The 24660-nt window shown below is 43.7% G+C and overlaps 1 protein-coding gene across 5 annotated transcripts in view; it reads left to right on the plus strand.

Annotated features, from left to right (window-relative positions):
* Positions 1-6204: 6204 nt before the first annotated feature.
* The window catches only part of CTBP1 (C-terminal binding protein 1), a 50577-nt gene continuing 32121 nt past the window's right edge, over positions 6205-24660 (plus strand). For 2 of the 5 annotated variants that reach the window (XM_035137575.2, XM_035137573.2), the window contains exon 1: positions 6206-6386. Coding sequence is in view for 3 of the 5 variants with exons in the window: in XM_035137573.2 (XP_034993464.1) it covers positions 6347-6386 (40 nt within the window). In the remaining 2 variants the exon portion in view is untranslated. Of the gene's footprint in view, positions 6387-24464; positions 24548-24660 lie in introns of all 5 variants that reach the window. The other 3 variants (XM_035137576.2, XM_035137574.2, XM_035137572.2) reach the window with 3 other exon arrangements.

Genomic DNA, 24660 nt, shown 5'->3' on the forward strand with positions numbered 1-24660 from the left:
TGGTTTCCCCAGTAGTGATGTATGGAAGTGAGAGCTGGACCATAAAGAAGGCTGATCGCCGAAGAAATGATGCTTTTGAATTATGGTGCCAGAGGAGATTCTTGAGAGTCCCATGGACTGCAAGAAGATCAAACCTCTCCATTCTGAAGGAAATCAGCCCTGAGTGCTCACTGGGAGGACTGATCCTGAAGCCGAGGCTCCAAGACTTTGGCCACCTCATGAGAAGAGAAGACTCCCTGGAAAAGACCCTGATGTTGGGAAAGATGGAGGGCACAAGGAGAAGGGGATGACAGAGGACGAGATGGTTGGACAGTGTTCTCGAAGCTACGAACATGAGTTTGACCAAACTGCGGGGGGCAGTGGAAGACAGGAGTGCCTGGCGTGCTCTGGTCCATGGGGTCACGAAGTCGGACACGACTAAACGACTAAACAACAACAACGATTCTTGAATGTTACTTTTTTATGTAGGTTGCTTATTTTAAAGTTTTATTATTTTAAAGTTTTATTATCACATTTACTATTGCATTAGATTGTTATAAGATGTACATTTTTTGTTTCTTCAGCTTGTAAACCGCCTAGAGTATTGTAAGATAGAAAGACGGTATACAAATTAAAAAAGGAGGAGGAGGAAGGACAGGGTATAAATTTTAATAACAGCAATGGTAACAATGATGATGGTGATGATAGCCGCAACTGCCAGGGTGTTTACAAAGCTGGATCTTGAACGTAGTTAATTCCACTCTGGGGGGGGGGGGTTCTCCCCACTCCTCAAAGTCAGTGGAGAGAAAATTGCTTGGACCCATTGATTTGTGATAACTATAATCAAACCTGCCATTCTCTCAACTTAAGTTGGTCTTGGAGAACAGTGATACTTGGATCCATTCCAATCTAGTTTGTGGCCACAGCACTTTTAATATGCTCAACAAATTATTCAGGTTAATGATTTTTGGGTTTTCTTCCTTCAGATTGCTTTGTGCATTAACTGATTTTAAAAACCCACACGAAACTTAATTCAGTAGGAAGGTTTGCACAAGAGACCCTTTCAACAAATTGTGGCCAATTAGGAGTTTTGCAACTGTCTGGAATGTAAACCGTATTATGTTAAATTGAATAGCATAATGCCTATTCGTCATTTGTTGTGGTTGTGTGTGTGTGTGTGCACATATTAAATAATACCATTTCCCCTTTCAGATAAGAGGATTTTATTCCTTTTTTTCATACCTTTAAGGGCAATGCCTACAGCATACTCAAAATGTCTGTAACTTTACGATGACTGAACACTGAGATAAATGGCACTTTAGAAGGCTCCAAAATGGCTCTAATGAAGCATCATGAGAAATACATCTGGTGTCAGGCAAAGTAAAGGTTTGGAGATATATGGAGAGTTGACTTTATGGCACTGTATCTAGGTTATAGCTAGCTTTCTGGTTATCAAAACATGAGTGACAGAATGAAAATAGCTATTCAGGGAGCGAACCTGCCACAGTTAAGCCATGGGTAGGCAACCTAAGGCCTGGGGCCCAAATCTGGCCCCAATCGCCTTCTCAATCCTGCCCGCGGACGGTCCGGGAATCAGCATGTTTTTACATAAGTAGAATGTGTCCTTTTATTTAGAATCATAGAATCGTAGAGTTGGAAGAGACCACAAGGGCCATCCAATCCAACCCCCTGCCGAGCAGGAAACACCATCAAAGCATTCTTGACATATGCCTGTCAAGCCTCTGCTTAAAGACCTCCAAAGAAGGAGACTTCACCACACTCCTTGGTAGCAAATTCCACTGCCGAACAGCTCTTACTGTCAGGAAGTTCTTCCTAATGTTTAGGTGGAATCTTCTTTGTAATTTGAATCCATTGCTCCGTGTCCACTTCTCTGGAGCAGCAGAAAACAACCTTTCTCCCTCCTCTATATGACATCCTTTTATATATTTGAACATGGCTATCATATCACCCCTTAACCTTCTCTTCTCCAGGCTAAACATACCCAGCTCCCTAAGCAGTTCCTCATAAGGCATAGTTTCCAGGCCTTTGACCATTTTCGTTGCCCTCTTCTGGACACATTCCAGCTTGTCAGTATCCTTCTTGAACTGTGGTGCCCAGAACTGGACACAGTACTCCAGGTGAGGTCTGACCAGAGCAGAATACAGTGGTACTATTACTTCCCTTGATCTAGATGCTCTACTCCTATTGATGCAGCCCAGAATTGCATTGGCTTTTTTAGCTGCTGCATCACACTGCTGACCCATGTCAAGTCTGTGGTCTACCAAGACTCCTAGATCCTTTTCACATGTACTGCTCTCAAGCCAGGTGTCACCCATCCTGTATTCGTGCCTTTCATTTTTTTTGCCCAAGTGTAGTACTTTACATTTCTCCTTGTTAAAATTCATCTTGTTTGCTTTGGCCCAGTTGTCTAATCTGTTAAGGTCATTTTGAAGTGTGATCCTGTCCTCTGGGGTATTAGCCACCCCTCCCAATTTGGTGTCATCTGCAAACTTGCTCAGGATGCCCTCAAGCCCATCCAAGTCATTGATAAAGATGTTGAATAAGATTGGGCCCAAGACAGAACCCTGTGGCACCCCACTAGTCACTACTCTCCAGGATGAGAAGGAGCCATTTAAAATGCATCTCAGTGTTGTTTGTGGGGCATAGGAATTCATTCATTCCCCCCCCCCCAAAAAAATATAGTCTTGCCCCCCCAAAGGTCTGGGGGACAGTGGACTGGCCCCCTGCTGAAAAAGTTTGCTGACCCCTGGTTTAAGCCCTTGTAACTCGTAATTTACATCAGTGTAATCATACACATTTTTCTGGGAACAAATGCCCTGAACTCAATGGAATTTACTCCTGAGTAGACATGTATAAACTTGGTCTGCAAGTTATGCTGTACAGTATAGGATTGCACCTTGATAATGTTTAACTCAATGTGGATCATTAATTTGCAACAGTGTAACTTAATGCAGAATTGTTTCCTTCCTTCCTATAATAGTGATGAACAAACCTTTTAAACTACAGTCATACCTTGGGTTACAAACACCTCGGGTTACGAACTCCGCAAACCCGGACGTATTTTCGCCGTGCGTGCATTCTGCACATGCGCAGAAGCGATGCGCGCGGTTTGTGCATCTGCAAACCGCGAAAATTGCAGAAATTGTGCTTTGCGCATGCGCAAAACGGCGCTTCGGGTTACGGCCATTTCGGGTTGCGAACCGCGTCCCGGAACGGATCGTGTTCATAACCCGAGGTACCACTGTAAAGGCTGTCTCCATAATAGGAAGTATAATCTATTCCTATTTGCAATGGCCTGACTAGTGGTAGATCAAAGGAGACCTGAATCCCTTAGTCAATTAAAAAAATACAAATATAAAAAATAAGTAGATTATCCCCTATTCATTATTATTCCCAAAATTCATAATACTATGTGTTCTGGAGTGTCTTGTGAAATCAGGTGATTGATATTGCTGGAAGTCTTTCTGCCCTAACCCAAATTTATTGGCATAATTAAAAAAAAAACGAACCTGACTCTTCCTGGGTATCTAACAAAAACTGCTTTCTCAAGCCTTTGTTTTGCATAATACAAATAGCAAATAAGAGGCACTTAGGTGTGTGTGTGTGTACAGAGTCAGGTTTTATTGATGAATAGCAAAAAATACATGTTTTGATCTTCTTTATTGCTATCTCCTTATAGAAACTGAAAGCAATACAAAGGTATTTTAAAACTGTTGAATTGACTGACTCTGCTCCCGATACTCATGCAACAAATGTGAGAAGCTTCCTGACAACAAGTTGGAAGGCATCAGATTAGAAATCAATGGCTACATCTCCAGTCAGGTAAATTATTAGGCCTTGAAGTGCACAGCCATTCTGAGAGTTAATTGTATTCTTCTATAGTATAGTGTGTACTGCATTATGCAAGTCAGCTGACCCAGCCAGGCAGCGGAGTAGAACTGAATATTTTGTTTGACATCTGGCTCCTCAGCTTTTCTCAAAAAGCCCATACAATCTAATTGGAGGCAGTTTTGCTTTTTCAAATATATATTTTTTTCTGTACTGTTTACATGCATAACTGATGCTCTAGGGAACACAAAAAGTATTCTGATTAGTTGTCCTGTAGTCCTCTTACTAGTTGTCTTAGTACAAAAGCAATCTCTTACTTAGAACATTGTAGTTGCCTTAATAATAAAAATAAATGAAAAGACTGCACTTTTAGCAGAAAATATAATTAGAATCTAGTAGGGTGATTTGAGCAGAGGGCTCCCCCACCCCACCTTTTTAATTTGGAGCTGGTAAGACTGATATATTTTTATGTGTAGACCTTATACCCCCTCCCCTACCAAAGCACTTTTTATATTTCTCAAATTTATCTCTTTCCCTTAAATGACCTATAAGTGGTTCCTTAGGAATATGGAAAGGAGTTTGCTTCTCTTTTAGAAATTTCTATTACCAGATGCCAACTTTGTGGCATTGTCCAGTATTTGGCTTTTTGTATTTGGTACACCCATACAATTGCACTGATTTCAAACAAGGGAACGGCTAGGAGAAAAAACACAGAGGAGTGGGCAGAGAAAGGCCCAAGTATGCCCTGTGCTGTTTTTAGGGGGAAATGCAACAAGCTTATTTGCCCACTCATCCGTTGCAGTGTCAGCTGCATCCACTTGCCAATTCTGCCAACTACAATTTACAGTGGGAGACTGTGTGTGTGTGTGTGTGTGTGATTATTCAAGGCACTGTTGACTCAAGTCCTGCTGAAAGTAAAGGAGGTCGTAAAGGTAAAGGGACCCCTGACCATTAGGTCCAGTCGTGACTGACTCTGGGGTTGCGGCGCTCATCTCGCGTTATTGGCTGAGGGAGCCGGCGTACAGCTTCCATGTCATGTGGCCAGCATGACTAAGCCGCTTCTGGCAAACCAGAGCAGCGTACGGAAATGTTGTTTACTTTCTCGCTGTAGCGGTACCTATTTATCTACTTGCACTTTGACGTGCTTTCGAACTGCTAGGTTGGCAGGAGCATGGACCAAGCAACGGGAGCTCACCCCGGCGTGGGGATTCGAACCGCTGACCTTCTGATCGGCAAGCTCTAGGCTTAGTGGTTTAATCCACAGTGCCACCTGCGTCTCACAAAATACAGTGGCAATATTCCCTGTTCCCTAATATGCAGGACTTGACCGCCAATTCCAATTAATTCTGAAAATTATCAGGGGTAGGAAAGACTCGCCCACTCTGCATGTGACCTCCTCCTTCTTCTTTGGCTCACTCGTAGCCGGGTAAAATTGTCTTCCATAAACACAGTTTTAACAGTGAGTGCCTAAGTGACTCTGGAGGCCAATTCTGGATCCACACGTCCTTCCACAGTGGGGACATAAGTTTCCGGGCGGGAGTTGATTATGGTGAAGGTTTGCCAAGCATGCCTTCCTCTTAGCACATTTCTTCCTTTTGTCCTGAGTTCGAGTGTAGTCAAAGTCCAGGACACCTTTGATAAAGGCTGTTCTCCACTTGGAGCACTCACAGGCCAGCATTTCCCAGTTGTCGGTGTTTATACTACATTTTTTAAAGATTTCCCTGGGGAGAGCCCTTAAACCTCGTTTGTTGACCACCGGCATTACGCTTTCCATTTTTAAGTTTGGAACAGAGTACTGTAGTTGCTTTGGAAGATGATAATCAAGTATCCAAACAACATGACTAATCCAACGAAGTTGATGTTGAAGACTCATTGCTTCAACACTGGTGATCTTTGCTTCTTCCAGCACACAGATATTAGTTCGCCTGTCTTCCCAAGTGATGTGTACAAATTTTCGGAGACACCGTTGATGGAATCTTTCGAGGAGTTGGAGATGGCGCTTATAAGTGGTCCATGTTTCACAAGCATACAGCAAGGCTGGCATAGCTTTGTAAACAAGCGTTTAGGTTTCCCTGCTGCGAATGTCGTGGTCTTCACCCCGCGATTCAATCGGGAGAAAAGCTGCACCCGCAGAGCTCGGGCGATGCTGGATTTCGGGGTCAATGTCGGCCCTTGTGGGAAGGAGAAGTATATGTGTGACAGCAACCGCGGCGAGCCTCTTGTGCTTGCAAACGGGATGCTTGAGGTCGAAGAGCGCCTCCCCGCCGCGCGCTCCCGCCTTCCCGCGCTCCCTCCCGCCCCTTCTGCTTTTCGGGCACTTTCGCCAGGCAGGAACCAGAAGACCAACGCCTGCCTGGAGCTCCTCCCGCGCCTCCTCCTCCTCCTCCCGGCCTCCGTTCTTGGCGAAGCGTCTGGGCCGCTTCGCGAGCGGGGAGAGCGACGGCGCCGCCATATGCGCCGCACTGCGCCCCAGACGCCGCCGCCGCCGGAGGAGCCGTGCCCCTGACAGCGCGGTTCAATGGGCAGCTCCCACCTCCTCAACAAGGGCTTGCCGCTCGGTAAGGACCACCCCCCAACCCGGCCTGGCCCTGCCTTGCCTTTGCCCGCCGCCCGGCCTGCCTGCCTCCCTCCCTCCTCGGTCGTGGCGCGGCCGGCGGGTGCTTGGAGAGGCCGGCGAGGCTCCCTTCCCTTCCCCCCCTCGCCGCCGCGGCGCGCGCCCGCCCGCCGGGCTTTGTGCGGCGCGGCATTGTGCGTCTCGGGGCGCCTTTCGGAGGCTGGAGCCAGGCCCCCCTGCGTCTCCTGCGGGCGCGCAAAAGGGGGCATTCGGAGGCCGAGGGGGGACTTGGAGAGGCTCCAGCGCGCGCGCGGGTCTCGTCTGTGCGGTGAGAGGGAAAGGCGGCGAGGAGGGGCGGCCCTGGCTTCCCCGAGGGCGGGCGAGGTGGTCGGGGCCGCGGCTGGAGAGGGAGAACAAGGCCCACCCGCCGCCGCCGCCGGCGCCTTGCCCGGCCAGGTTCCTTCCCCGCGCGCGCAGGAAAGGCCGGCTGCCGGGCGCGGCGGAGAGGAGGAAGGAAGGAAGTTGAGAGGGGACGCCGTGTCCCTGCTATTACAGTCTCACGAATGGGAAAGGGTGGTTTAAGGCCTTCGGGGCTGCGTTTGGGGTGGCCTTCTGGAGTGGGCGGGCGGCCCCGCGTGTGCGTGTGTATGCGTGGACCCGGGTGCAGCTGGCGGGCTTCTGGTCCGCCGACGTTCCGGAGGACGCGTTTGTTGCGGAGAGCGCTGGCTTGAAAGGGCCGCGATGGGAACCTGCGCCCCAAAGCCCCACTGGCTGTGCTTGCCTCCGTCTCTGCTCGGATGCTCCGCTGCTCCTAACCCTGCAGTTAGGATGAGGTGTTGACACCACATGGATGGAAGGAGGCTGTAGAAAGGAAAGGGGTACAATTCCCCTCCCCCCCCCGACTCGAAACTCTTTGTAATAGATGGCATGCTGTATAAGGCAGTGAGGGGCTGGTGCTGCCCTTTTGGTTAGGGAATAAGGCAGGAACCATGCTTTGAAAATATTGTTTTTTGAGATACTTTTAACGATTGCCAGAAAGACATTCGTTTAGTTAGTTTTTAAAAATTAAGCATGATGAATCGGGTGGAGGGATTTGTTGTTGTGTGCCACCGTCCCCTTCTATTTTTTGCAATGAAGCAAATGAAATTTGGTGATGGCGGTTTTGAAGCTGAGCGACTCTGCTGCACCATCGCTTATGAAATGATTCATGCACCTTATACTCAGCAGGGCCTGTGTTCCGTGATATTATCGAGTTCAGCCTATTCGCAAAGCGAAGGAACAGAAAGAACCACGCCGATTTAAACAAATAATTCGCAGCAGTTTGGAAAGATCTCCTAGCATGGCATACTTTCAAGCTGTTCAGTAAATAACAGTTGAGGAACTCCTCCAGCTGACAAGAGAGAGCTTGTCTAATTCTAATCTGATTAAGTGGTGTATCTGCACTGTGACACCGCTAACAGTGGACAAGGCTAATATTAGCAACACAGCATAGCTGCTTTAAAAATACTGTGCTCTATAAAATATTCTGATCAATCACTACAATGAACGTATTTTATACTTTTTGTGTGTTAACAAGCTTTGATGTTTACTATATAAACTGGACAGATTTATCTACTACCTTTTTGCACAGCAGCTTCCTATATCAAATGATGCGCTTTTATTTATTTATGTTCTAATAGGGAAAGTAATCTTCATGCAGTGATTTAAAATTCAGACTTTGCCCGCTTGCTTTATTTTCTAAAATGTAGACAGTTGTTGCTATATTAGGTTGGGTTATTATTGATTAAACATAGCCAGTATCTCCACAGAAGCATCTGATCTGATGCTTATAACTGCAGTTATATACAACTTCATTTTAAAAGCACATTTCAAGAACTTTTTTTAAAAAAAATACATGGCATAGTAATACTGTACAGTAAATGCCTAACACAACAGTATCAAGCTGCTTCTTAGAAATTCTTGCTCCAAGATTTTTTAAAAAAATTACACTTGAAATGTGGATTCTGATCTTTTTTTTAAGGAGATACATAATGATTGCTCCTTTTTATATGGAATATGGTATCTAGGATTAAAATTATTAATATGCAGGTGCCATGGGTAAACTCCTAATGTTTTTTTGTGTTGCAATCAATTTGTCACATTCACAAGAAGAAAATCTGTCTTCATTTATGTTTAAGCAGTGCACCCCAAGAATACCTTAGGAAAGGATTCCATATATGTATGTTATTATTTAGTGGGTAGGTGTTACCTAAATACTCAACGTTCCCATTTATTTTGTAACTTACAAGAACAAGTTAATAGAGTTTCATATTTTAATTAGTGCATTAAATTACAAAGGGAAATCCCCTATTCACTACAGTAAAATGGCCTGGAAACAATATATGAATGCTAGAAGAACCAATCCAGGATTGTATTAGCTGATAAAGTTGTCTAGAATGATCGAGATATTAAAGGATGACAAAGCATCTTGTATAAGGTACGGTAGCATTAAAAAAGGAGGAGGAAACAAATGCAGAAAGGGTAAGAAATATAGTTGGGTATAATAAAGGAAATCTAAATCAATGCAATGAAAAACATTCTAAGAAGGGCGACTCCACTATTTTTCTTAGAACAGGCCCATAGATTCAGATTCAGATTCATTTATTATTACGGTCGAGGACCAGCTCTTAGAAGTAAAATAAAATAAGAATAAAATAAGAATAAAACGGATCCCTTTGAAAAACAGTTTCCGGGAGCATAACGTATAAAAGTTGCTTTGAACAAGATTTAAAAGAAAATTATTAATTATATAACAGTGCTAAAAGTTTAACCCTTAAAAAAGTGGCTGCAGAAAGCTGAGCCTAGCTCGCTCGGGGTGCCATTGAGGAAAAAATCAGATGGGCTGGGAAGAAAGTCTGTGTCTGCATATTTGGGCACAGAATCTGGCGACCGCCCTGGTTGTTTTCAGGTCTTTGCCTAGCAAGAGCAGGTTGTATAATTGCTTTTCCGGGAGACTTGCTAAGCTCACCAGTATGGGGTCCAGGATCTCCCTTCGAGCTTCTTCATAGAGGGGGCATCTGAAGAACAGATGCTCAGGGCTTCCTACTTCCCCCAATGGGCATACGCAGAGTCTTTGGGCGTATGGGGTTTTTTTGTAAAGCCCCTCCAGCACAGGCGTGGGCAATGCCGCGCTTCTGGCAAGTGTAAAAGCCCTTCTTGTGTTTTTTGACAAGAGATAGGAGAGGTAAGGTGCCGGGGCGGCTATGTATCTCTCGATTTCTCCAGTTCTGTATTCAGGGCATCTTGAGCGAACAGGCCCATATTTTCTTTACAGCTAAGGCCAGTTCTTCTAACTAGTCAGATATTTTGATGATGTGCAGAGCATGAAAATCTTGATTTCCTTTAAGTTATGTTCAGCCACCCTTTTACACAACCAGGCTCGATGCAGTCTGCCCCTAGAATTAAACTGGCATATCTAACTATTATAGCCAAAAGAAATTGTTGAACATTAGTTTCACACCTGAATTGGTTTCACACCTTTAGCACTGATTAGAAGATTACCTGCATCCTTTTTAGTTGCTGAATTAGCTGAAGTTGGATGCATCCCCCCCCCCCAAAGAGACTGAATCAATCCTAAGGATGGCTTTCACTGCCTTGATGTAATGATTCTAGACATTGTGCAGGGTTTTGAAACCATGGATCTGGAAAGGCGGGCAGAATTTCTAAAGCAAACCAGATTGGGAGTAGAGTAGCTCTTGCATCAAATATATTAACTAAAATTGCATTTGCAAGATTACCAGTCCTACTTTAAATCCACGCTCTTGTCCTAATGCAGAAAATGAATTATTTGACCACTTAATAAGTTGGACACTGGTGGGTTTCAGACTCTGCTCCTTAGAAGCTTATCAAGGGTTCTAAATTGGCAGTGACAGACAAGTTGCCCAAAAGAGAGCTTTTCCGTCATTACCAATATTCTTTGCAATGTGCAGTCATTTGGGGGGGGGCATGGGGTTAGGAGCAGAACACCCTCTCAGTTATGTGGAACCACAGTTGTGTTGAAAAGGCTCCTGGAAAATACTTCAGAAACTTTACAAGCAGGGATTCTGTGGGGTTACTCAAACATGGGTTACCCAGCAGAAGAATTACTGTGGAAAGATTTACTTGGTCATTTCAGTTTTGAAAGCCATTTATGCAGGGCATGGATGTTTTTCTAGCAAAACCTACAACAATATTGTTCCAAGTCGAGGTCAGTAGATCCCTAGTGGACTGCCATGAAATTTTGTGTAAAACAGAATTCTGCTTGAAATTTGGATTTGCAGTGGGGCTGGACTAGTTTTCAAAAGAGCTGGCCAACCCAGCTGAATTGTAAATTCCCAACAACAACAAAAAAGAATTTCCCCAAGGGGCAAGGTGAACTGCACAGCTTCCAAGAGGAAATGATTATTTTGAAAGCTTACAGTTCCTATGGAATTTCTGGATAAATCTGCATTAGAGTGGAGACTATAGTTCCACAGAAGTCATACATCATTTTCTAAGCTCTCCTTTTTGCCAGGCACTCCCAGCTGTGGCTGCAGTTAGAGAGCTCCAAAAATTAGCAGCAGGTGCTGAATAGCTTGAGTTGGGACAGATGGGACAGATAATTAATAATAGTCCATTTTTTAAAAACTGCATTTTTGTGCTGATAGTCAGTTGCGCACCAGGGGACCTTAAGTCAAGGATGATAACGTTTGGGCTTTTATTTCACGGTCTAGAACACTGAAGTGGTGATGCACTCGGCTTCTGGGCTTGCAGCATTTCAAGATTGTAAAATCCTGCAGTAGTTGGCAGTGCAAGGAGCACTGCAGTCAAAACCCAGAGCTTCTTAAAACCTCCTGTGCCCGGCCAATATTTGTTTAATGAAAATGTAGTAAAGCATTACACAAGCAGGATGCAGCAGAGTCTAGAGCAGGAGGAGAACATGAAAATCCACAGTTATAAAGTTGGAACAATAAGAGTAGTCAGTTGATTTCTATATTGCAAAACAATGCCATTTGCATTTGGGACGGCTTCCAGCTGAACATGAAAAATGAGTATCTGATAAATCTTCATAAGCCTTATGGGGAAAAATGTCTTTAAAACGTTAACATAATAAAAGTACTAAGAATTATTCCCATTCCTGCTCCTGTTTTGGGATGGAGGAAGTGGATGAATGCCTTACGTTGCCAAACCTTTGTTAGGCATTACAAATACAGGCCATCATAAAACATCCATATATACAATTTTAAAATATATGTAAATAAACAGCCACATAAAATATGTAATAACAAGGATTTTCATTGGAGTGGAGGATGAAAACCAACTTTTGAATTTTTTTTTTGGAGTCATAATCTTGTTTTTAAAGTGTTTAGGAAAATGAATGAAGGCCTGGATCTAGATTTGAAAAGCATTTCTTTTATCCTGGCATATTATATAAAAGATACTTTGTATTGGATATGAACTTTTGTATATCTTTGGATAAGTATTATTAATAATAAAAGGTATTTAAAATAAAAAGGAAAGGGACATGATACAGGTCTATGCAGTTATGCACGCTTGGGAAGAAATTGGCAGAGAGAGACACACCCACCCACCTTGTCAGATAATACCAGAACTTGGGGTCATCAAAAAACATCGATTGACCACAGTTTCATAAAAAAGGAACAACTTTTTCTCACAATGCAAACTTAAATTCTGGAAATATTTGCGATAGGATGTGATGATGTCAATTAGCTTAGATAACTTTTAAGTGGGAACTGGGCAAGTATAGCTGCAGCGTGCAGTTCAATTGCTGAAGAACAACAGTCGGACAGGGCTTTTGCCATTCTTCAGGTTCCTGAACGCATCTGCTTGGGCCACTGTGGGAAACAGCAAGCTGGACTGGCACCAGCAGGGGTTTCCCCCACATTCATGGCATGTGATGTGACATGGGGTTGGGAGAGGCCTGCCATTCAAAGGAGGAAAATCTATCCATTCTACTTGGCACAGCACAAACCTTGACCATGTCTGAAGTAGCACTCTGGGTCCTGTAAAAAAATGCAGAGTCCTTCAACAATTATGGCTAGTACAGTGGTACATCTGCTTACGGACTTAATTCATTCCGGAGGGCCGTTCTTAAGCTGAAACCGTTCTTACCCTGAGGAGCCTTCGGCTGCGGCATGCAATTTCCGTTCGCATCCTGGGGCAAAGCTCGCAACCAGGAGCAGCTACTTCCGGGTTAGCAGAGCTCGTAACCAGAAGCGTTCGTAACCAGAGGTACCACTGTATCACAGTGCTTTGATTCCCGACTGGGATGTGTGTACTGTATGTACTGCCATCTGATAAGACGGAGATTGATTCACAGCCTGGCAGTAATTTCAGCTCATGATTTCCGCGGGTGGCGTGGCCGTTGGTGATGCATGCAACCTTGAATGCCGCTTCATTCATTCCCTGATCCATGCAACATGTTTTGCGCTCTATTCATAGCTCAGTGGCTTTTGAACCTCAACAGATTTCCAGGTAGCATGTGCGCCGTGCCATATTCTTTTCATCAGTATTTTAGCCAAGAAGGCTGAGTGAGCCATGTCCAAGAAAAAGAAACCATATCTGCATAGCAGTCTTTTGTTATCCATCATTAGTTTCCTCTCTCTTAAGATGGAGGGATACATGGGGAAATCCAGATTTCTGGGGCACAATGCTGGGATAAAACTGCCACAATAATAAGTATTTGTTCTACCCAGATTGGCATCTGTCTTTGGGGGGAAATGGTGCCCACGGCAGCATCAGCTTGCAGTAAAATGTGCTGTGACTCATTTTTAGAGCAGCTGACGGAGAGCAATCCGCAGCAGTGTTGCTGCTGGTCCGTATCCAATGCAGCAGCTGGCACAGAGAAAACGCAACAGCATTGCATCTGTCCTATGTGCTCATAGAGCAACTGCCTTGGATTGAAGATGCAACATGTTGGCCTGCATGAATTCTGGTATCCGTTTTTGCATGGAGTTTCCAAACGAGACAGGTTTCCTGGTTTGGCACTGATAAAAAGCCTGTCTTCAGATTATTCCGACATTTAAAATATCATAATTAAATTAACAGGGATTAAATGTGTCATCTTCATCTTAACGTCGTACATTTCTGCCATTATTACCAATTCCCTTCATTCGTTTAATCTACTTTGCAAATAACTTTAATGTTTGCTGCTGCATATCTCTTCTCATATCACTGGCTTTCCTGTTCATAAGATGAGATAAATAATTGGATTTGCTGGTATAAATTTTATGTGTGTTTTTATGCATTTCTGCACCTGGAGGAATATTCAGACTGGTACAAATGGAGGTGATGCCAGCTGGTCACTAGGTTTGGAGTTGACGATTGCTGCTGCTTTCTGATGGTGGTAGTTTTATAGGTGCGATTTGGTTTTTAGGGCTTTAAAACCAAGAAAGTTACTTGAATGCAGCCCAATGTATTTTAAATCCACCTGCTTAGATAAAGAGAACATTTGAGAATTCCAGAGGGGAAAGCTTAACGATAATGTGTTCATTGTACTGTTTGTGTAGGAAATAACTAATTCAGTACAGGGGCGGTTTGGGAGTGCAGTAGATAATCTTCTTGATTCCCCAGTGTACTGTAAAGTTTCTGAAACATTCACAATGGGATTAGATTCACCTCAGCATTTTCAAAGGATCACGTATTAGTTTCCAGTAGCTTTACCTTTCTTCTGTTTGTCTGTTCTGACCAAGATGAAACAATTTATTTTTTTAAAAAACTGCTTTCTCTGTAAACAAAGGAAAACTCTCCTGTGAAAGTGAAAAGGTGAGAACTTGGCTATATATCCACACATGCCTGCATTCATTCATTCATTCATTCATTCATCTATTACAATAATATAGCACTTTTCTGCCAAGTCTTCATCTCAATTTCTGCAAGCTATTCCATTCAGGAACATTTCCCTTGTTTTAAGCATCCCCTGAGAGTAAAATTGACCAGATCAAAAACTTGTATATGGTCTAGTCCGGTAATGGCCAAACTTGGCCCTCCAGCTGTTTTGGGACTACAATTCCCATCATCCCTGACCACTGGCCCTGTTAGCTAGGGGTGATGGGAGTTGTAGTCCCCAAAACAGCTGGAGGGCCGAGTTTGGCCATCACTGGTCTAGTCAACTTTGCACTCTACTTAGTACTTATAATGGACTGCAATGGGATGTTAAGATAGGAACAGTCTCTTTCTGACGGTTGGTATTCATCTGTCTCAAGAGACAATGGAGGGGGGTGCCTTCAGGGATTGAGAGTTTGCAGGGCCTGCTGCATAGCTGCCAAGTTATCCCTTTTTTAAGGGATTTTCCCTTATGCTGAATAGGCTTCCTCGCGAGAAAAGGGAAAACTTGGCAGCTATGGCCTGCTGTGGCTGTAGGGCCAACACAGAGGAGACATGCTTTGTTGCAGTGGGGCAGGTGAAGTTTGTGCTGGTGCAGGTGGACTTTTCTTGGTTCTGTGCTCCTCCCAGTGGTCATTTCTCCTCTGGTCAGTTCTGTGGATACACAACATGACATGAGGGAGGCACTAATTTCCTGCATAATGTCTCTATGGTTATTACGTTAAATTGGAGCATTAAGGAGGAATTTGTGCCTGTTGCCTCGGTCCTGTATTCCACCCCCTTGTTCAGCCTGGACACTGAGGTCCAGCTCTGAGGGCCTTCTGGCGGTTCCCTCATTGTGAGAAGTGAAGTTACAGGGAACCAGGCAGAGGGACTTCTCGGTAGTGGCACTCGCCCTGTGGAACGCCCTCCCATCAGATGTCAAGGAAATAAACAACTATCTGACTTTCAGACGATGTCTGAAGGCAGCCCTGTTGAGGGATGCTTTTAATATGTGATGTTTTACTGTGGTTTTATAATTTGTTGAAAGCTGCCCAGGGTGACTGGGGCAACCCAGTCAGATGGGTGGCATATAAATTATCATTATTTATGGATGGAATAATAATAATAATAATAGTTTTTATTATTAATCTGTGCACAACCAGGTGGGAAGGTGACTGTCCTGTTTCAGTGATGCTCAGTGTTTCTTAAGCTGTGCTTTCTGTTACTTTACCGAGAAATGAGAGCACATACACGGAGCCCATAATTAGCTGATACTTAGAATAATAAAATTGTAGAGTTGGAAAGGGCCATGAGGACCCCCTGCAATGCAGGGAACACTTCAAAATCCACCCAACCTCTGCTTCAAAACCTCCAAGGAGAATCCATCGCCTCCCAAGTGTGTCCAGTTCCGCTATTGAACCGCTCTTACTGTCAGAAAAGTATTTCCTGACGTTTAGTCGGGAATCTCCTTCCTTGTAACTTGAATCCATTGGTTTGGGTCCTACCCTCCAGAGCAAGAGGAAACCAGCTTGTTCCACGTGACAGCCCTTTTGGATATTTGAAGATGGCTATCGTGCATGTTATTCCCCAGCTAAAGAAACTGGCAAAACAACCACGATGATGTCATCTTTCCCCATATCTTTGTAGCCTGGGGCCATTGGTAATTAGCCCAGGAAAAGATATGAATGATGATTGCATGGTTGTAACAGTCGGTTTGAACTTTTTAAAGTATGCGTGAGAGATGAGAAGGCTGGGGGCAGGGCTGGGATTCATTTCCTGTGGCCGGGTTTATTTTTTCCTTTGCTGGAAGAGCCCAAAATTGCTTCTTCCTTTTACAATCCACGTTTTTGATGGCTCTGAGACTGGTTGTAGAATTGTAGAGTTGGAAGGGACCCCAAGGGCCATCTAGCCCAGCCCCCTGCAACCCCCTTGATACTTTGGAAATACATACAGTAGGTGTCGTACCCAAGTTACACTGAAGTTATACTGTGGGGTGGAGAATCACTTCGACCCTGAACAGATGGCTGGTTTCGAAGTCTGATAGTGTCAGTCGTGTCTGTATAGATGCATGCTTGAAGTTGCTCCATTATTAAACATTCTTCTCATAGTCTTAATAGATAAGAACTATGGGTGGGGTGGGTGAACGCTGCAAATTCAAAGGAAGCTATGCATATTGGGAGGGGAAGGGGGCCTTTATGATTCCAGAGAAGCTGAAGTGGTCAGTGCTGCAGTAGTTATCATTGATGCTGATTCAGAGCCTTCCTGAAAAGTATAGCAGGATGGAGGATGGCCCATGTACCGAGTCAGATTTTGGCCTAGCTAGCCTAGGGACGTCTGTTCTGCCAGGCAACAGCTCTAAAAGGTCTTAGGCAGAGCTTGATAGTGGCAAAATGTGTAGTAGACCTAGAATCATAGAGTTGGAAGAGACCACAAGGGCCACCCAGTCCAACCCCCTGCCAAGCAGGAAACACCATCAAAGCATTCCTGACATATGGCTGTCAAGCCTCTGCTTAAAGACCTCCAAAGAAGGAGTTTCCACCCCACTCCTTGGTAGCAAATTCCACTGTCGAACAACTCTTACTGTCAGGAAGTTCTTCCTAATGTTTAGGTGGAATCTTCTTTCTTGTAGTTTGAATCCATTGCTCTGTATCCACTTCTCTGGAGCAGCGGAAAACAATCTTTCTCCCTCCTCTATATGACATCCTTTTATATATTTGAACATGTCTATCATATCACCCCTTAACCTTCTCTTCTCCAGGCTAAACATACCCAGCTCCCTAAGCCGTTCCTCATAAGGCATCGTTTCCAGGCCTTTGACCATTTTGGTTGCCCTCTTCTGGACATGTTCCAGCTTGTCAGTATCCTTATTGAACTGTGGTGCCCAGAACTGGATACAGTACAGTACTCCAGGTGAGGTCTGACCAGAGCCAAATACTGTACAGTGGTAACCTCTGTGTTCGTTATGGGGGGCTGCAGTCCTGTGTTCTGTAAGGTGCAGGATCCCCTGATTATTTGTAAAGGGTGGTATATAAATTTAATATATAAAATAAATGGAACACTGGTGGGCTTACTCTGAGTAAAAATGCACTGTTCTGTGCGTAGTCGGGGAAATTTAATAATGTCTTAACACAAATAACATTTAAACTATAGCTAAACTATTCCTAAAATTTGTTCTACCAGGAATCACTTTTCTGGTGTCCATCCTTTGCAAACCACCAGATTTTCCCCCACTACCACACAGGAGGATGTCTGAAAGCCTGTCGAACAAATACGCTGCTTTCTCTTCTGGTGCAGCTTCACTGTACAGTGGTACCTCTGGTTACGAACTTAATTCGTTCCGGAGATCCGTTCTTAACCTGAAGCCGTTCTTAACCTAAGGCACCACTTTAGCTCATGGGGCCTCCCGCTGCCACCAGCGCGTGATTTCTGTTCTTATCCTGGGGCAAAGTTATTAACCCGGGGTACTACTTCCGGGTTAGCGGAGTCTGTAACCTGAAGTGTTTGTAACCCGAGGTACCACTGTACACCAAAAGAACAAAATGATTGGAAAGTGAACTATGTTGCTGTAGTTAGTCTCGTGACAAACTAAGTGGATGCTTGCTTTAATGGCCTCTAGGCGATACCTATATTCCGGTGGCCGGAAGTGCTGGAAAAGAAACCTTCAGACCAACAGCATCGTACCACCTTTGTCTTTTAAATAAAGTATTGTAGATCATCTGAAAGCATTCTGAGGACACTGATCTGAGCTAAACAAGAGATATCGACACTTGGTCTTAGCCAAAAGACCGAGAAGCGTTGAGTAACCCAGAGCAAGTCCTTAGAGCAAACAGATACCTTTGTGGTCTTTCTTTGAAGATGCTGCAGATTTTCCTGATGTTTATGAGACACTTTCCTCCCTTTATGTTAAGCCTCTCTCTCTGCCCTCAGGGAAAAGATGGCCAGCCGAGTTAAAATTTTGCTGGCTTTTTTTTGGCAGCAAAATATTAATTCCCTGACAAGCTTTCTCATAGCTAAATAAATCAGTTCCTGCATTGCAAGGGGGGGGGTTCGCTAGATGACCTTTGGGTCCCCTTCCAACTCTACAGTTCTATGATCCTAAATTTCTCAAAAGGAAACTGTACTGTAATTAATAGCAGGGCCTTAAGAGGTTTTTATAATGAGCTTGCGTTTAGATGTCAGGTTGAAGTTAACTGGCAGTTCTGTAATGCAGCGGCTGATGGTTAGGTCTCCACGTACCAAACTAAGCTACTCTTCAGCCACCGCAACCGGCAAGAAGAAAGTAACTAAAATAACTTTAAAGCTCACTTGTAAATGGGTAAATAAACAACTTTTGCAACCAGAGTTGCCCTCTTTTTATACGTCTACAGTGGTGCCTTGCAAGACGAATTAAATTCGTTCCGCGAGTCAATTCGTTTTGCGAAAAATTCGTCTTGCGAATCGCGGTTTCCCATAGGAATGCATTGAAATTTCTTTTTTTTTGCCCATAGGAACGCATTAATTAAATCTCAATGCATTCCTATGGGAAACCGTGAATCGCAAGACGAATTTTTCGCAAAACGAATTCGTCTTGCGAGTCACCATCAGATCGCAAGATGCATTCGTCTTGCGAAAAATTCGTCTTGCAGGGCATTCGTCTTGCGAGGTACCACTGTACTAAGAGGTTAGCAGCCCGCATTTCCACAGCCAGAATGGAAATGTAGGATAGCAGCTTTTTAACAGGCAAAAGCCTTCTACTGAGCAGTAGAACATGGAGAACCCAAGTTGACTGATGCCAGTGGAATGGAGAGATCCAGCCCTCTTTCACCAGCAAACTCGCTTGCATGGAATTCCTTGTTGCCTGTGGCTACCAGGCAAATGGTTAAGCAAGGGTGTGTGTGTGGGGGGGAATCTCTGCTTACGTGGGGCTTCCGTTCCCAACCACTGCACATGTCAGCAGGGCGCATGCAAGTCTGTCCTGTCCCCTTTTCAGTGCTGAAAACAGTGGTTGTGCCAGCGGTTGTGCTTGTGTGCTTGTGCTGATCGGGCACAAGTGGGGAGGTGCCTATGGAAGTCTACGTCTACACTGAACCAAAAGTATCTGAACGGAATATGGAGAAGCCAGACCTTCTCCAAATGTCCATCGCGTGGGGATGAGGATGCATAATCCCATAGAACCATAGCTGTTTGTGCAAAGGCAGGGCCAGTGCAGTAGATGTGACAGGATGTGGTCAGCAGCGGTTCTCCCCCCCCCACCTTCTTTTACATATGGGAAATTGTTGATCGGGGCTCATGCAGATCAAAGAATTCCAATTTAGCTTTGTCTAAAATGGCCCGACTTACATCTTTGCAGCTGTGCCGTATTTGAATAAGCACACAAGCTGTCAAGTTTTTTCAGAGTTTAGATTTTAACAGTGTATTAAAATCTTTGGAGCGTCTTAGCAAATACGACACAAAATGTTCAGTGTGCTGCATCTTGAAACCCTCCCATCGAAACATAAGTACGTTTTGATGATTGCATAATCATAAATGGTGCACAGAAAGTAAATAGGTCAGCACTATATGCAGGGTTGGCTGATTTTAATCAAGGAGCCTTAAGTTGTTATTTAAATAAGAAAATAGAATTAAATAATGAATTTAAATCATTTCACTTACAATAATATTTATTTATTAATTGCTTGCTAGGACAATGAAAATGTATTAGTTTACTTGTGTATTGCACAATTATATGTGATTTAGAGAAAGGAAGCAGGTGTGAAATGGAGAGCTTTCTGTCTGGTTTTCTTTGAACGTACAAGGACATCAAGCTGGATCACTGACTTGAAGAGCCAGAACATAGCACAGTTAAATGTGTTGGATAGTGCTTTGAGTGCCCATAACTTCCCCAGAGGGCGGCTGGTAATTTCTAGTTAAAAGCCGTTCTTCAATATGAAATGCAATTGCTTGGAGAAATATTTCCCCCACAGTGTTTTCCCCCCTTGTGCGCAAAGCAAGCATTAATGCAGCATGTTTGATAGAGCTTGGTTCAAGAGATGAATTGTGGATTTAATAAAGGGTCATGAGCCCATACAGCCAAATGGATCCAAACATGTCTTTTCTGATGCTCTCTCTTACCTAATGGATTTACGGTGGTTTAGATTATGAGTTAAACATCTGGCCAGTTCAGATAACAACTTTGAGCTAGGCTAAGAACTTTGAGAACTTAAAGAAGAAAAGTCACTTGATCCAGGGACAGCCCACATATATATTGACGTCAATTCCGACCACTTTTTCGTAATGGCGACATGAACCGTTCATAATGTAAGAATATTCTTCATAACTGTGACCAGGGCAGTGGGGTGGGGTAAGTGAAGAGAAGTGACGACAGTTAACTAGAATGTTGTTCACCACTCTTGCCCAGACTGGCCAGAAAAAGCATTTTGGTTCCTGAAATTCATCCTGGTGCCCAGGCATCATCACTTGGCTGCAAATGGCTGATAGCCAAGTGGGAAATGCGCCTGGCGCCTGGCTAATTGTGAACAACGATTAGATGGCACATACGACAGTAGCCTCCGTCAACCTGGTGCCATCCAGATGTTTTGGGCTGCAGCTTCCTTCAGCCCTGACCCTTGGCTGTGGTTGATGGGGGAAGATGGGAATTACAGTCCAAAACATCTGGAGGGCACTGCGCGTACAAAGGCTGTTCCATAGTAAATTCTGGTGCGTTTCCATTTTGTACATGGTTGTCTGACTCTACCCCACTTCCTTTGATTTGCAGGATTGTAGGGCCCAGTTTCACAAGAATAACATCAAGCACTTAATCACAGAAAGTGATTTTAATAGGCTCAGATGGCATCAGGGACTAACGGTGGGGTTTGCTAGATGATTTTAAATGTAACATTTTTCTTTTTATCTATTCTGCCACAAATAGCAAGTTTAGCTAAGGGGGAGATGAATCACAGCGAAAGCTTTGCTACAGAGAAAACCTTCATAAGTTGATGTCTCAAGAAAAGGAAAGTGTCTCCTTCAGATCAGATGAATTAGCTGAATGTGCCACTCGAAATCAGAAGTACAAAACAGGTTTGATTTTGGGAAAACGCAGATGAAGTACTCAGCTTGTTTTTGTTTTGTTTTTGTAAAACCAGCTGGGATTGGATTGTGTAATAATAATATGATCCTTCCAGGTGCCACTCTGCTGCTCCCTAACATTTCTGCTTGAGTCATGGATGTAGAAACCCAGATATAGACCCTGATCGAACTGTACAGCTCTACAACCAGTTTGCATGTCTGAAACCATTTCAGGCATTACAGTGCAGCCGTAATTATTCAAATCAGCTGATTGATGGGAAAAGTGTTGAGCAGGTGGGGACTTAATCCCCCTCTCTGAATAGTTGGTGGATGCCATTATTCCTCACAGTGAAGACAAATACAGTGGTACCTCTACTTACGAATTTAATGTGTTCCGAACTCACATTCGTAAGTCGAAAAAAATTGTAAGTTGAATCCCATAGGAATGCATTGGGAGAAAAAATTCGTAAGTCGAAGCAACCCTATCTAAAAATTCGTAAGCAGAAAAAATCCTATCTAAACCACATCCAAGATAGCGGACAGAGCTCCATTCGTAAGTAGAAACATTCGTAAGTAGAGTTATTCGTAAGTAGAGGTACCACTGTAGTTCAATATGTTTAAAGTTATTCATTAAAGGGGGAAAAAAACCTCTGTTCAAGGTGTGTTCAAACTTGTTCTGAGGTGATAGGATGAGCGCCGCTTTTTAGGAAATGATGTCACCAGAAACAAAACGAGTGCTGTGATTGACAGTTGATGTATGAAGGTCATGCCCCCTTCTTTCATTGGTAATAGAGGGGAAACCTTTGCTTCCTTTTATTTATCTCTTTTTGGTTCTTTTGTGCTATTTATCTGAAAATTTTGGGAAGGAATTTGGAATGTCCTTGAGGAGACCCTGCTTTCATGTGGCCTTATGTTAGCCAAAACAATAAATGTAAGAAAAATCATACTCGTGCTTTTCAGGCTTTTATCCATAACTCTGTGCAAGTAGATTGGAGATCTAAGCGGAACATTCAAAGGATCAGTTGACCATGACTTTTCCTTACCTGCAGTGATAAATGCCTTTGTAGTGTTCTCCATATTTGAGTGGGATGGCAGAAGAAACCTTACAAGAGTGTCAGTGGTATTCTCCTGCATGGTATTGTGTGTTGCGCAGCTCTATGTTGGGAGTCGCAAACGTTTTTTGGACCGGTGGGCACATTGTGAATTTTGAAGGTGCTTTGGGTGCCAGTCAGAAATGGGGGGCATGGCCTATCTAAATTAGATAAGAGTACAATCATTGAACTACCTCATGCTTGTCGGGGGAAGTAGTCTGTCTCCTACTGTTCCTGATTTGCATACATCACACAATACTGGTTTTGCACACACACACACACACACACACACACACACACACACACACACTTATGCTGTTGCTCTCAAATAACAGGGAACATTCTCCAGTACCAGGAAAAATAACACACACACAAACCCAGAAACACAATCTCTCTCACACACTTATACAGTGGTGCCTCGCTAGGCGAATTTAATTCGTTCCATGGGTCAATTTGTATAACGAAAAATTTGTCTAGCGAATCCCATAGGAATGCATTGAATTTATTTATTTATTTATTTGCCCATAGGAACGCATTAATTGAATTTCAGTGCATTCCTATGGGAAACCGCGATTCGCTAGACGAATTGTTCACAAAACGAATTAGTCTTGCGAGGCAACCTCCGCTAGAAAAATATCTTCGTTAAGCGAAAAATTCGTCTTACAGGGCATTCGTCTAGTGAGGCACCACTGTACACTTTGCATAGTGACAAACTACACATCCCCCTCTCCCTCTCTCTGCCCAAGCGAATCCCTCTCAGTCATGCACACACAGAACACCCACCCATTGACAATTTCAGAAAAGTGTGACGGAAGCAACTTCTAGTTCCAAAAAACAACAACACAAGGGCCACCAGCCTGGCACCTATGGGCATTCAGTTGGAAGTCTCTGCTCTGTGCTACCCTCTTAACGTTTCGTTTTAAATCGCAGGGGTCAGCACACTTTTTCAGCAGGGGGCCGGTCCACTGTCCCTCAGACCTTGTGGGGGGCCGGACTATATATTTTTTGGGGGGGGGATGAACAAATTCTTATGCCCCACAAATAACCCAGAGATGGATTTTAAATAAAAGCGCACATTCTACTCGTGTCAAAACACGCTGATTCCTGGATCGTCCGCGGGCCGGATTAAGGTGGTGATGGGCCCAGATCCGGCCCCTGGGCCTTAGGTTGCCTACCCATGAAATAGAGCCATAGACTTGTAGAGTTGAGAGTTGCTTCCAGGGATCATGAGGGTGAACCCCCTGAAGTGTGTGATGTTGTGTAGATACAGAAATGATCCACCAGGCAGAGAATTACATTGGATCCTATGCAGACATACAGTACTGTACTTAGAATGCGTTTGCACGTTAATCCAGGGGCACTCCCAGATGTCTGCTTTGTCCAGTCATTGAGAGTCATTGAGGTGCCTTTGGAGACAACTTGCAAGACAGACACTCACAAGACAGGTGTCAGCTGTGCCTGTTGCTCTGCTTACTTGCTGCTAACATGAACACAATGACAGGGTCAGTGTTGGGGCAAAACAATCAAGTACCTCCTAGGCTCCGTAGCAATAGGTATCCTGCCCGTTAGCTGTTTTTCTACATTTTGTGGAGCTTTTGCAAAAGAGGAAGCTAACATCTGGAGCACTTTAAATAACTACTTAGAATAAGAGATTCACCAGGTTATCATTGTTTTTAAAGCACCCAGACATATAAGCAGTAAATGATACTGTAAATGATTTACAATCTTCAGGTGCTTGGAAGAATTGGTAGCCTAGTGGGATGGAATTAAGGGATCACAGGGAACATATTACAAGTAGGACTGCAAGACTTTTCTGAGTGTCTAGCATATGTTCAGTGCCAGCAATGCCATCTCTAAAAAGTATTTGTTTTTAAATGTTTGAATAATGCATGTTAATTTCAAAACAAAAAACCCCATAGTTCATTGCATGTTAAAGCAAAAGTAAACCTCTGAAAAAGGCAGTGCCCACAAGGAATTTATGAAGATTAAGAATCCTAAGACATTTGTGCAAGATAACTTCTATCGAAGTGAAAACATGGAACTCTGTTCTGTTATGTTACCCTTCATTTCACACACTTGCTGGCTTGTAATTTATAGGGTTACTCATAAGTGTTGTGCTTTTTTGGCATTTATATATTTTTCAGAAAAAGGAGAATTCAAGCATTTGTTTTGAGGAAAAAAGAAAAAAATACTTTGGACTTTGCAAACAGATGTTAAAAAATGAAAGGTAGGTCAAATGTTGGGCCTACAGATCATGAATCAGAGGGATGCAGTGAGCAATGTAATTATAGTGGTCTGTGGAGAAGTGGCATACAAATCAATTTTAAATTTAACTCTAAA

The sequence above is a fragment of the Zootoca vivipara genome, chromosome 5 (assembly GCF_963506605.1).
Source record: "Zootoca vivipara chromosome 5, rZooViv1.1, whole genome shotgun sequence".
Lineage (NCBI taxonomy): Eukaryota > Metazoa > Chordata > Lepidosauria > Squamata > Lacertidae > Zootoca > Zootoca vivipara.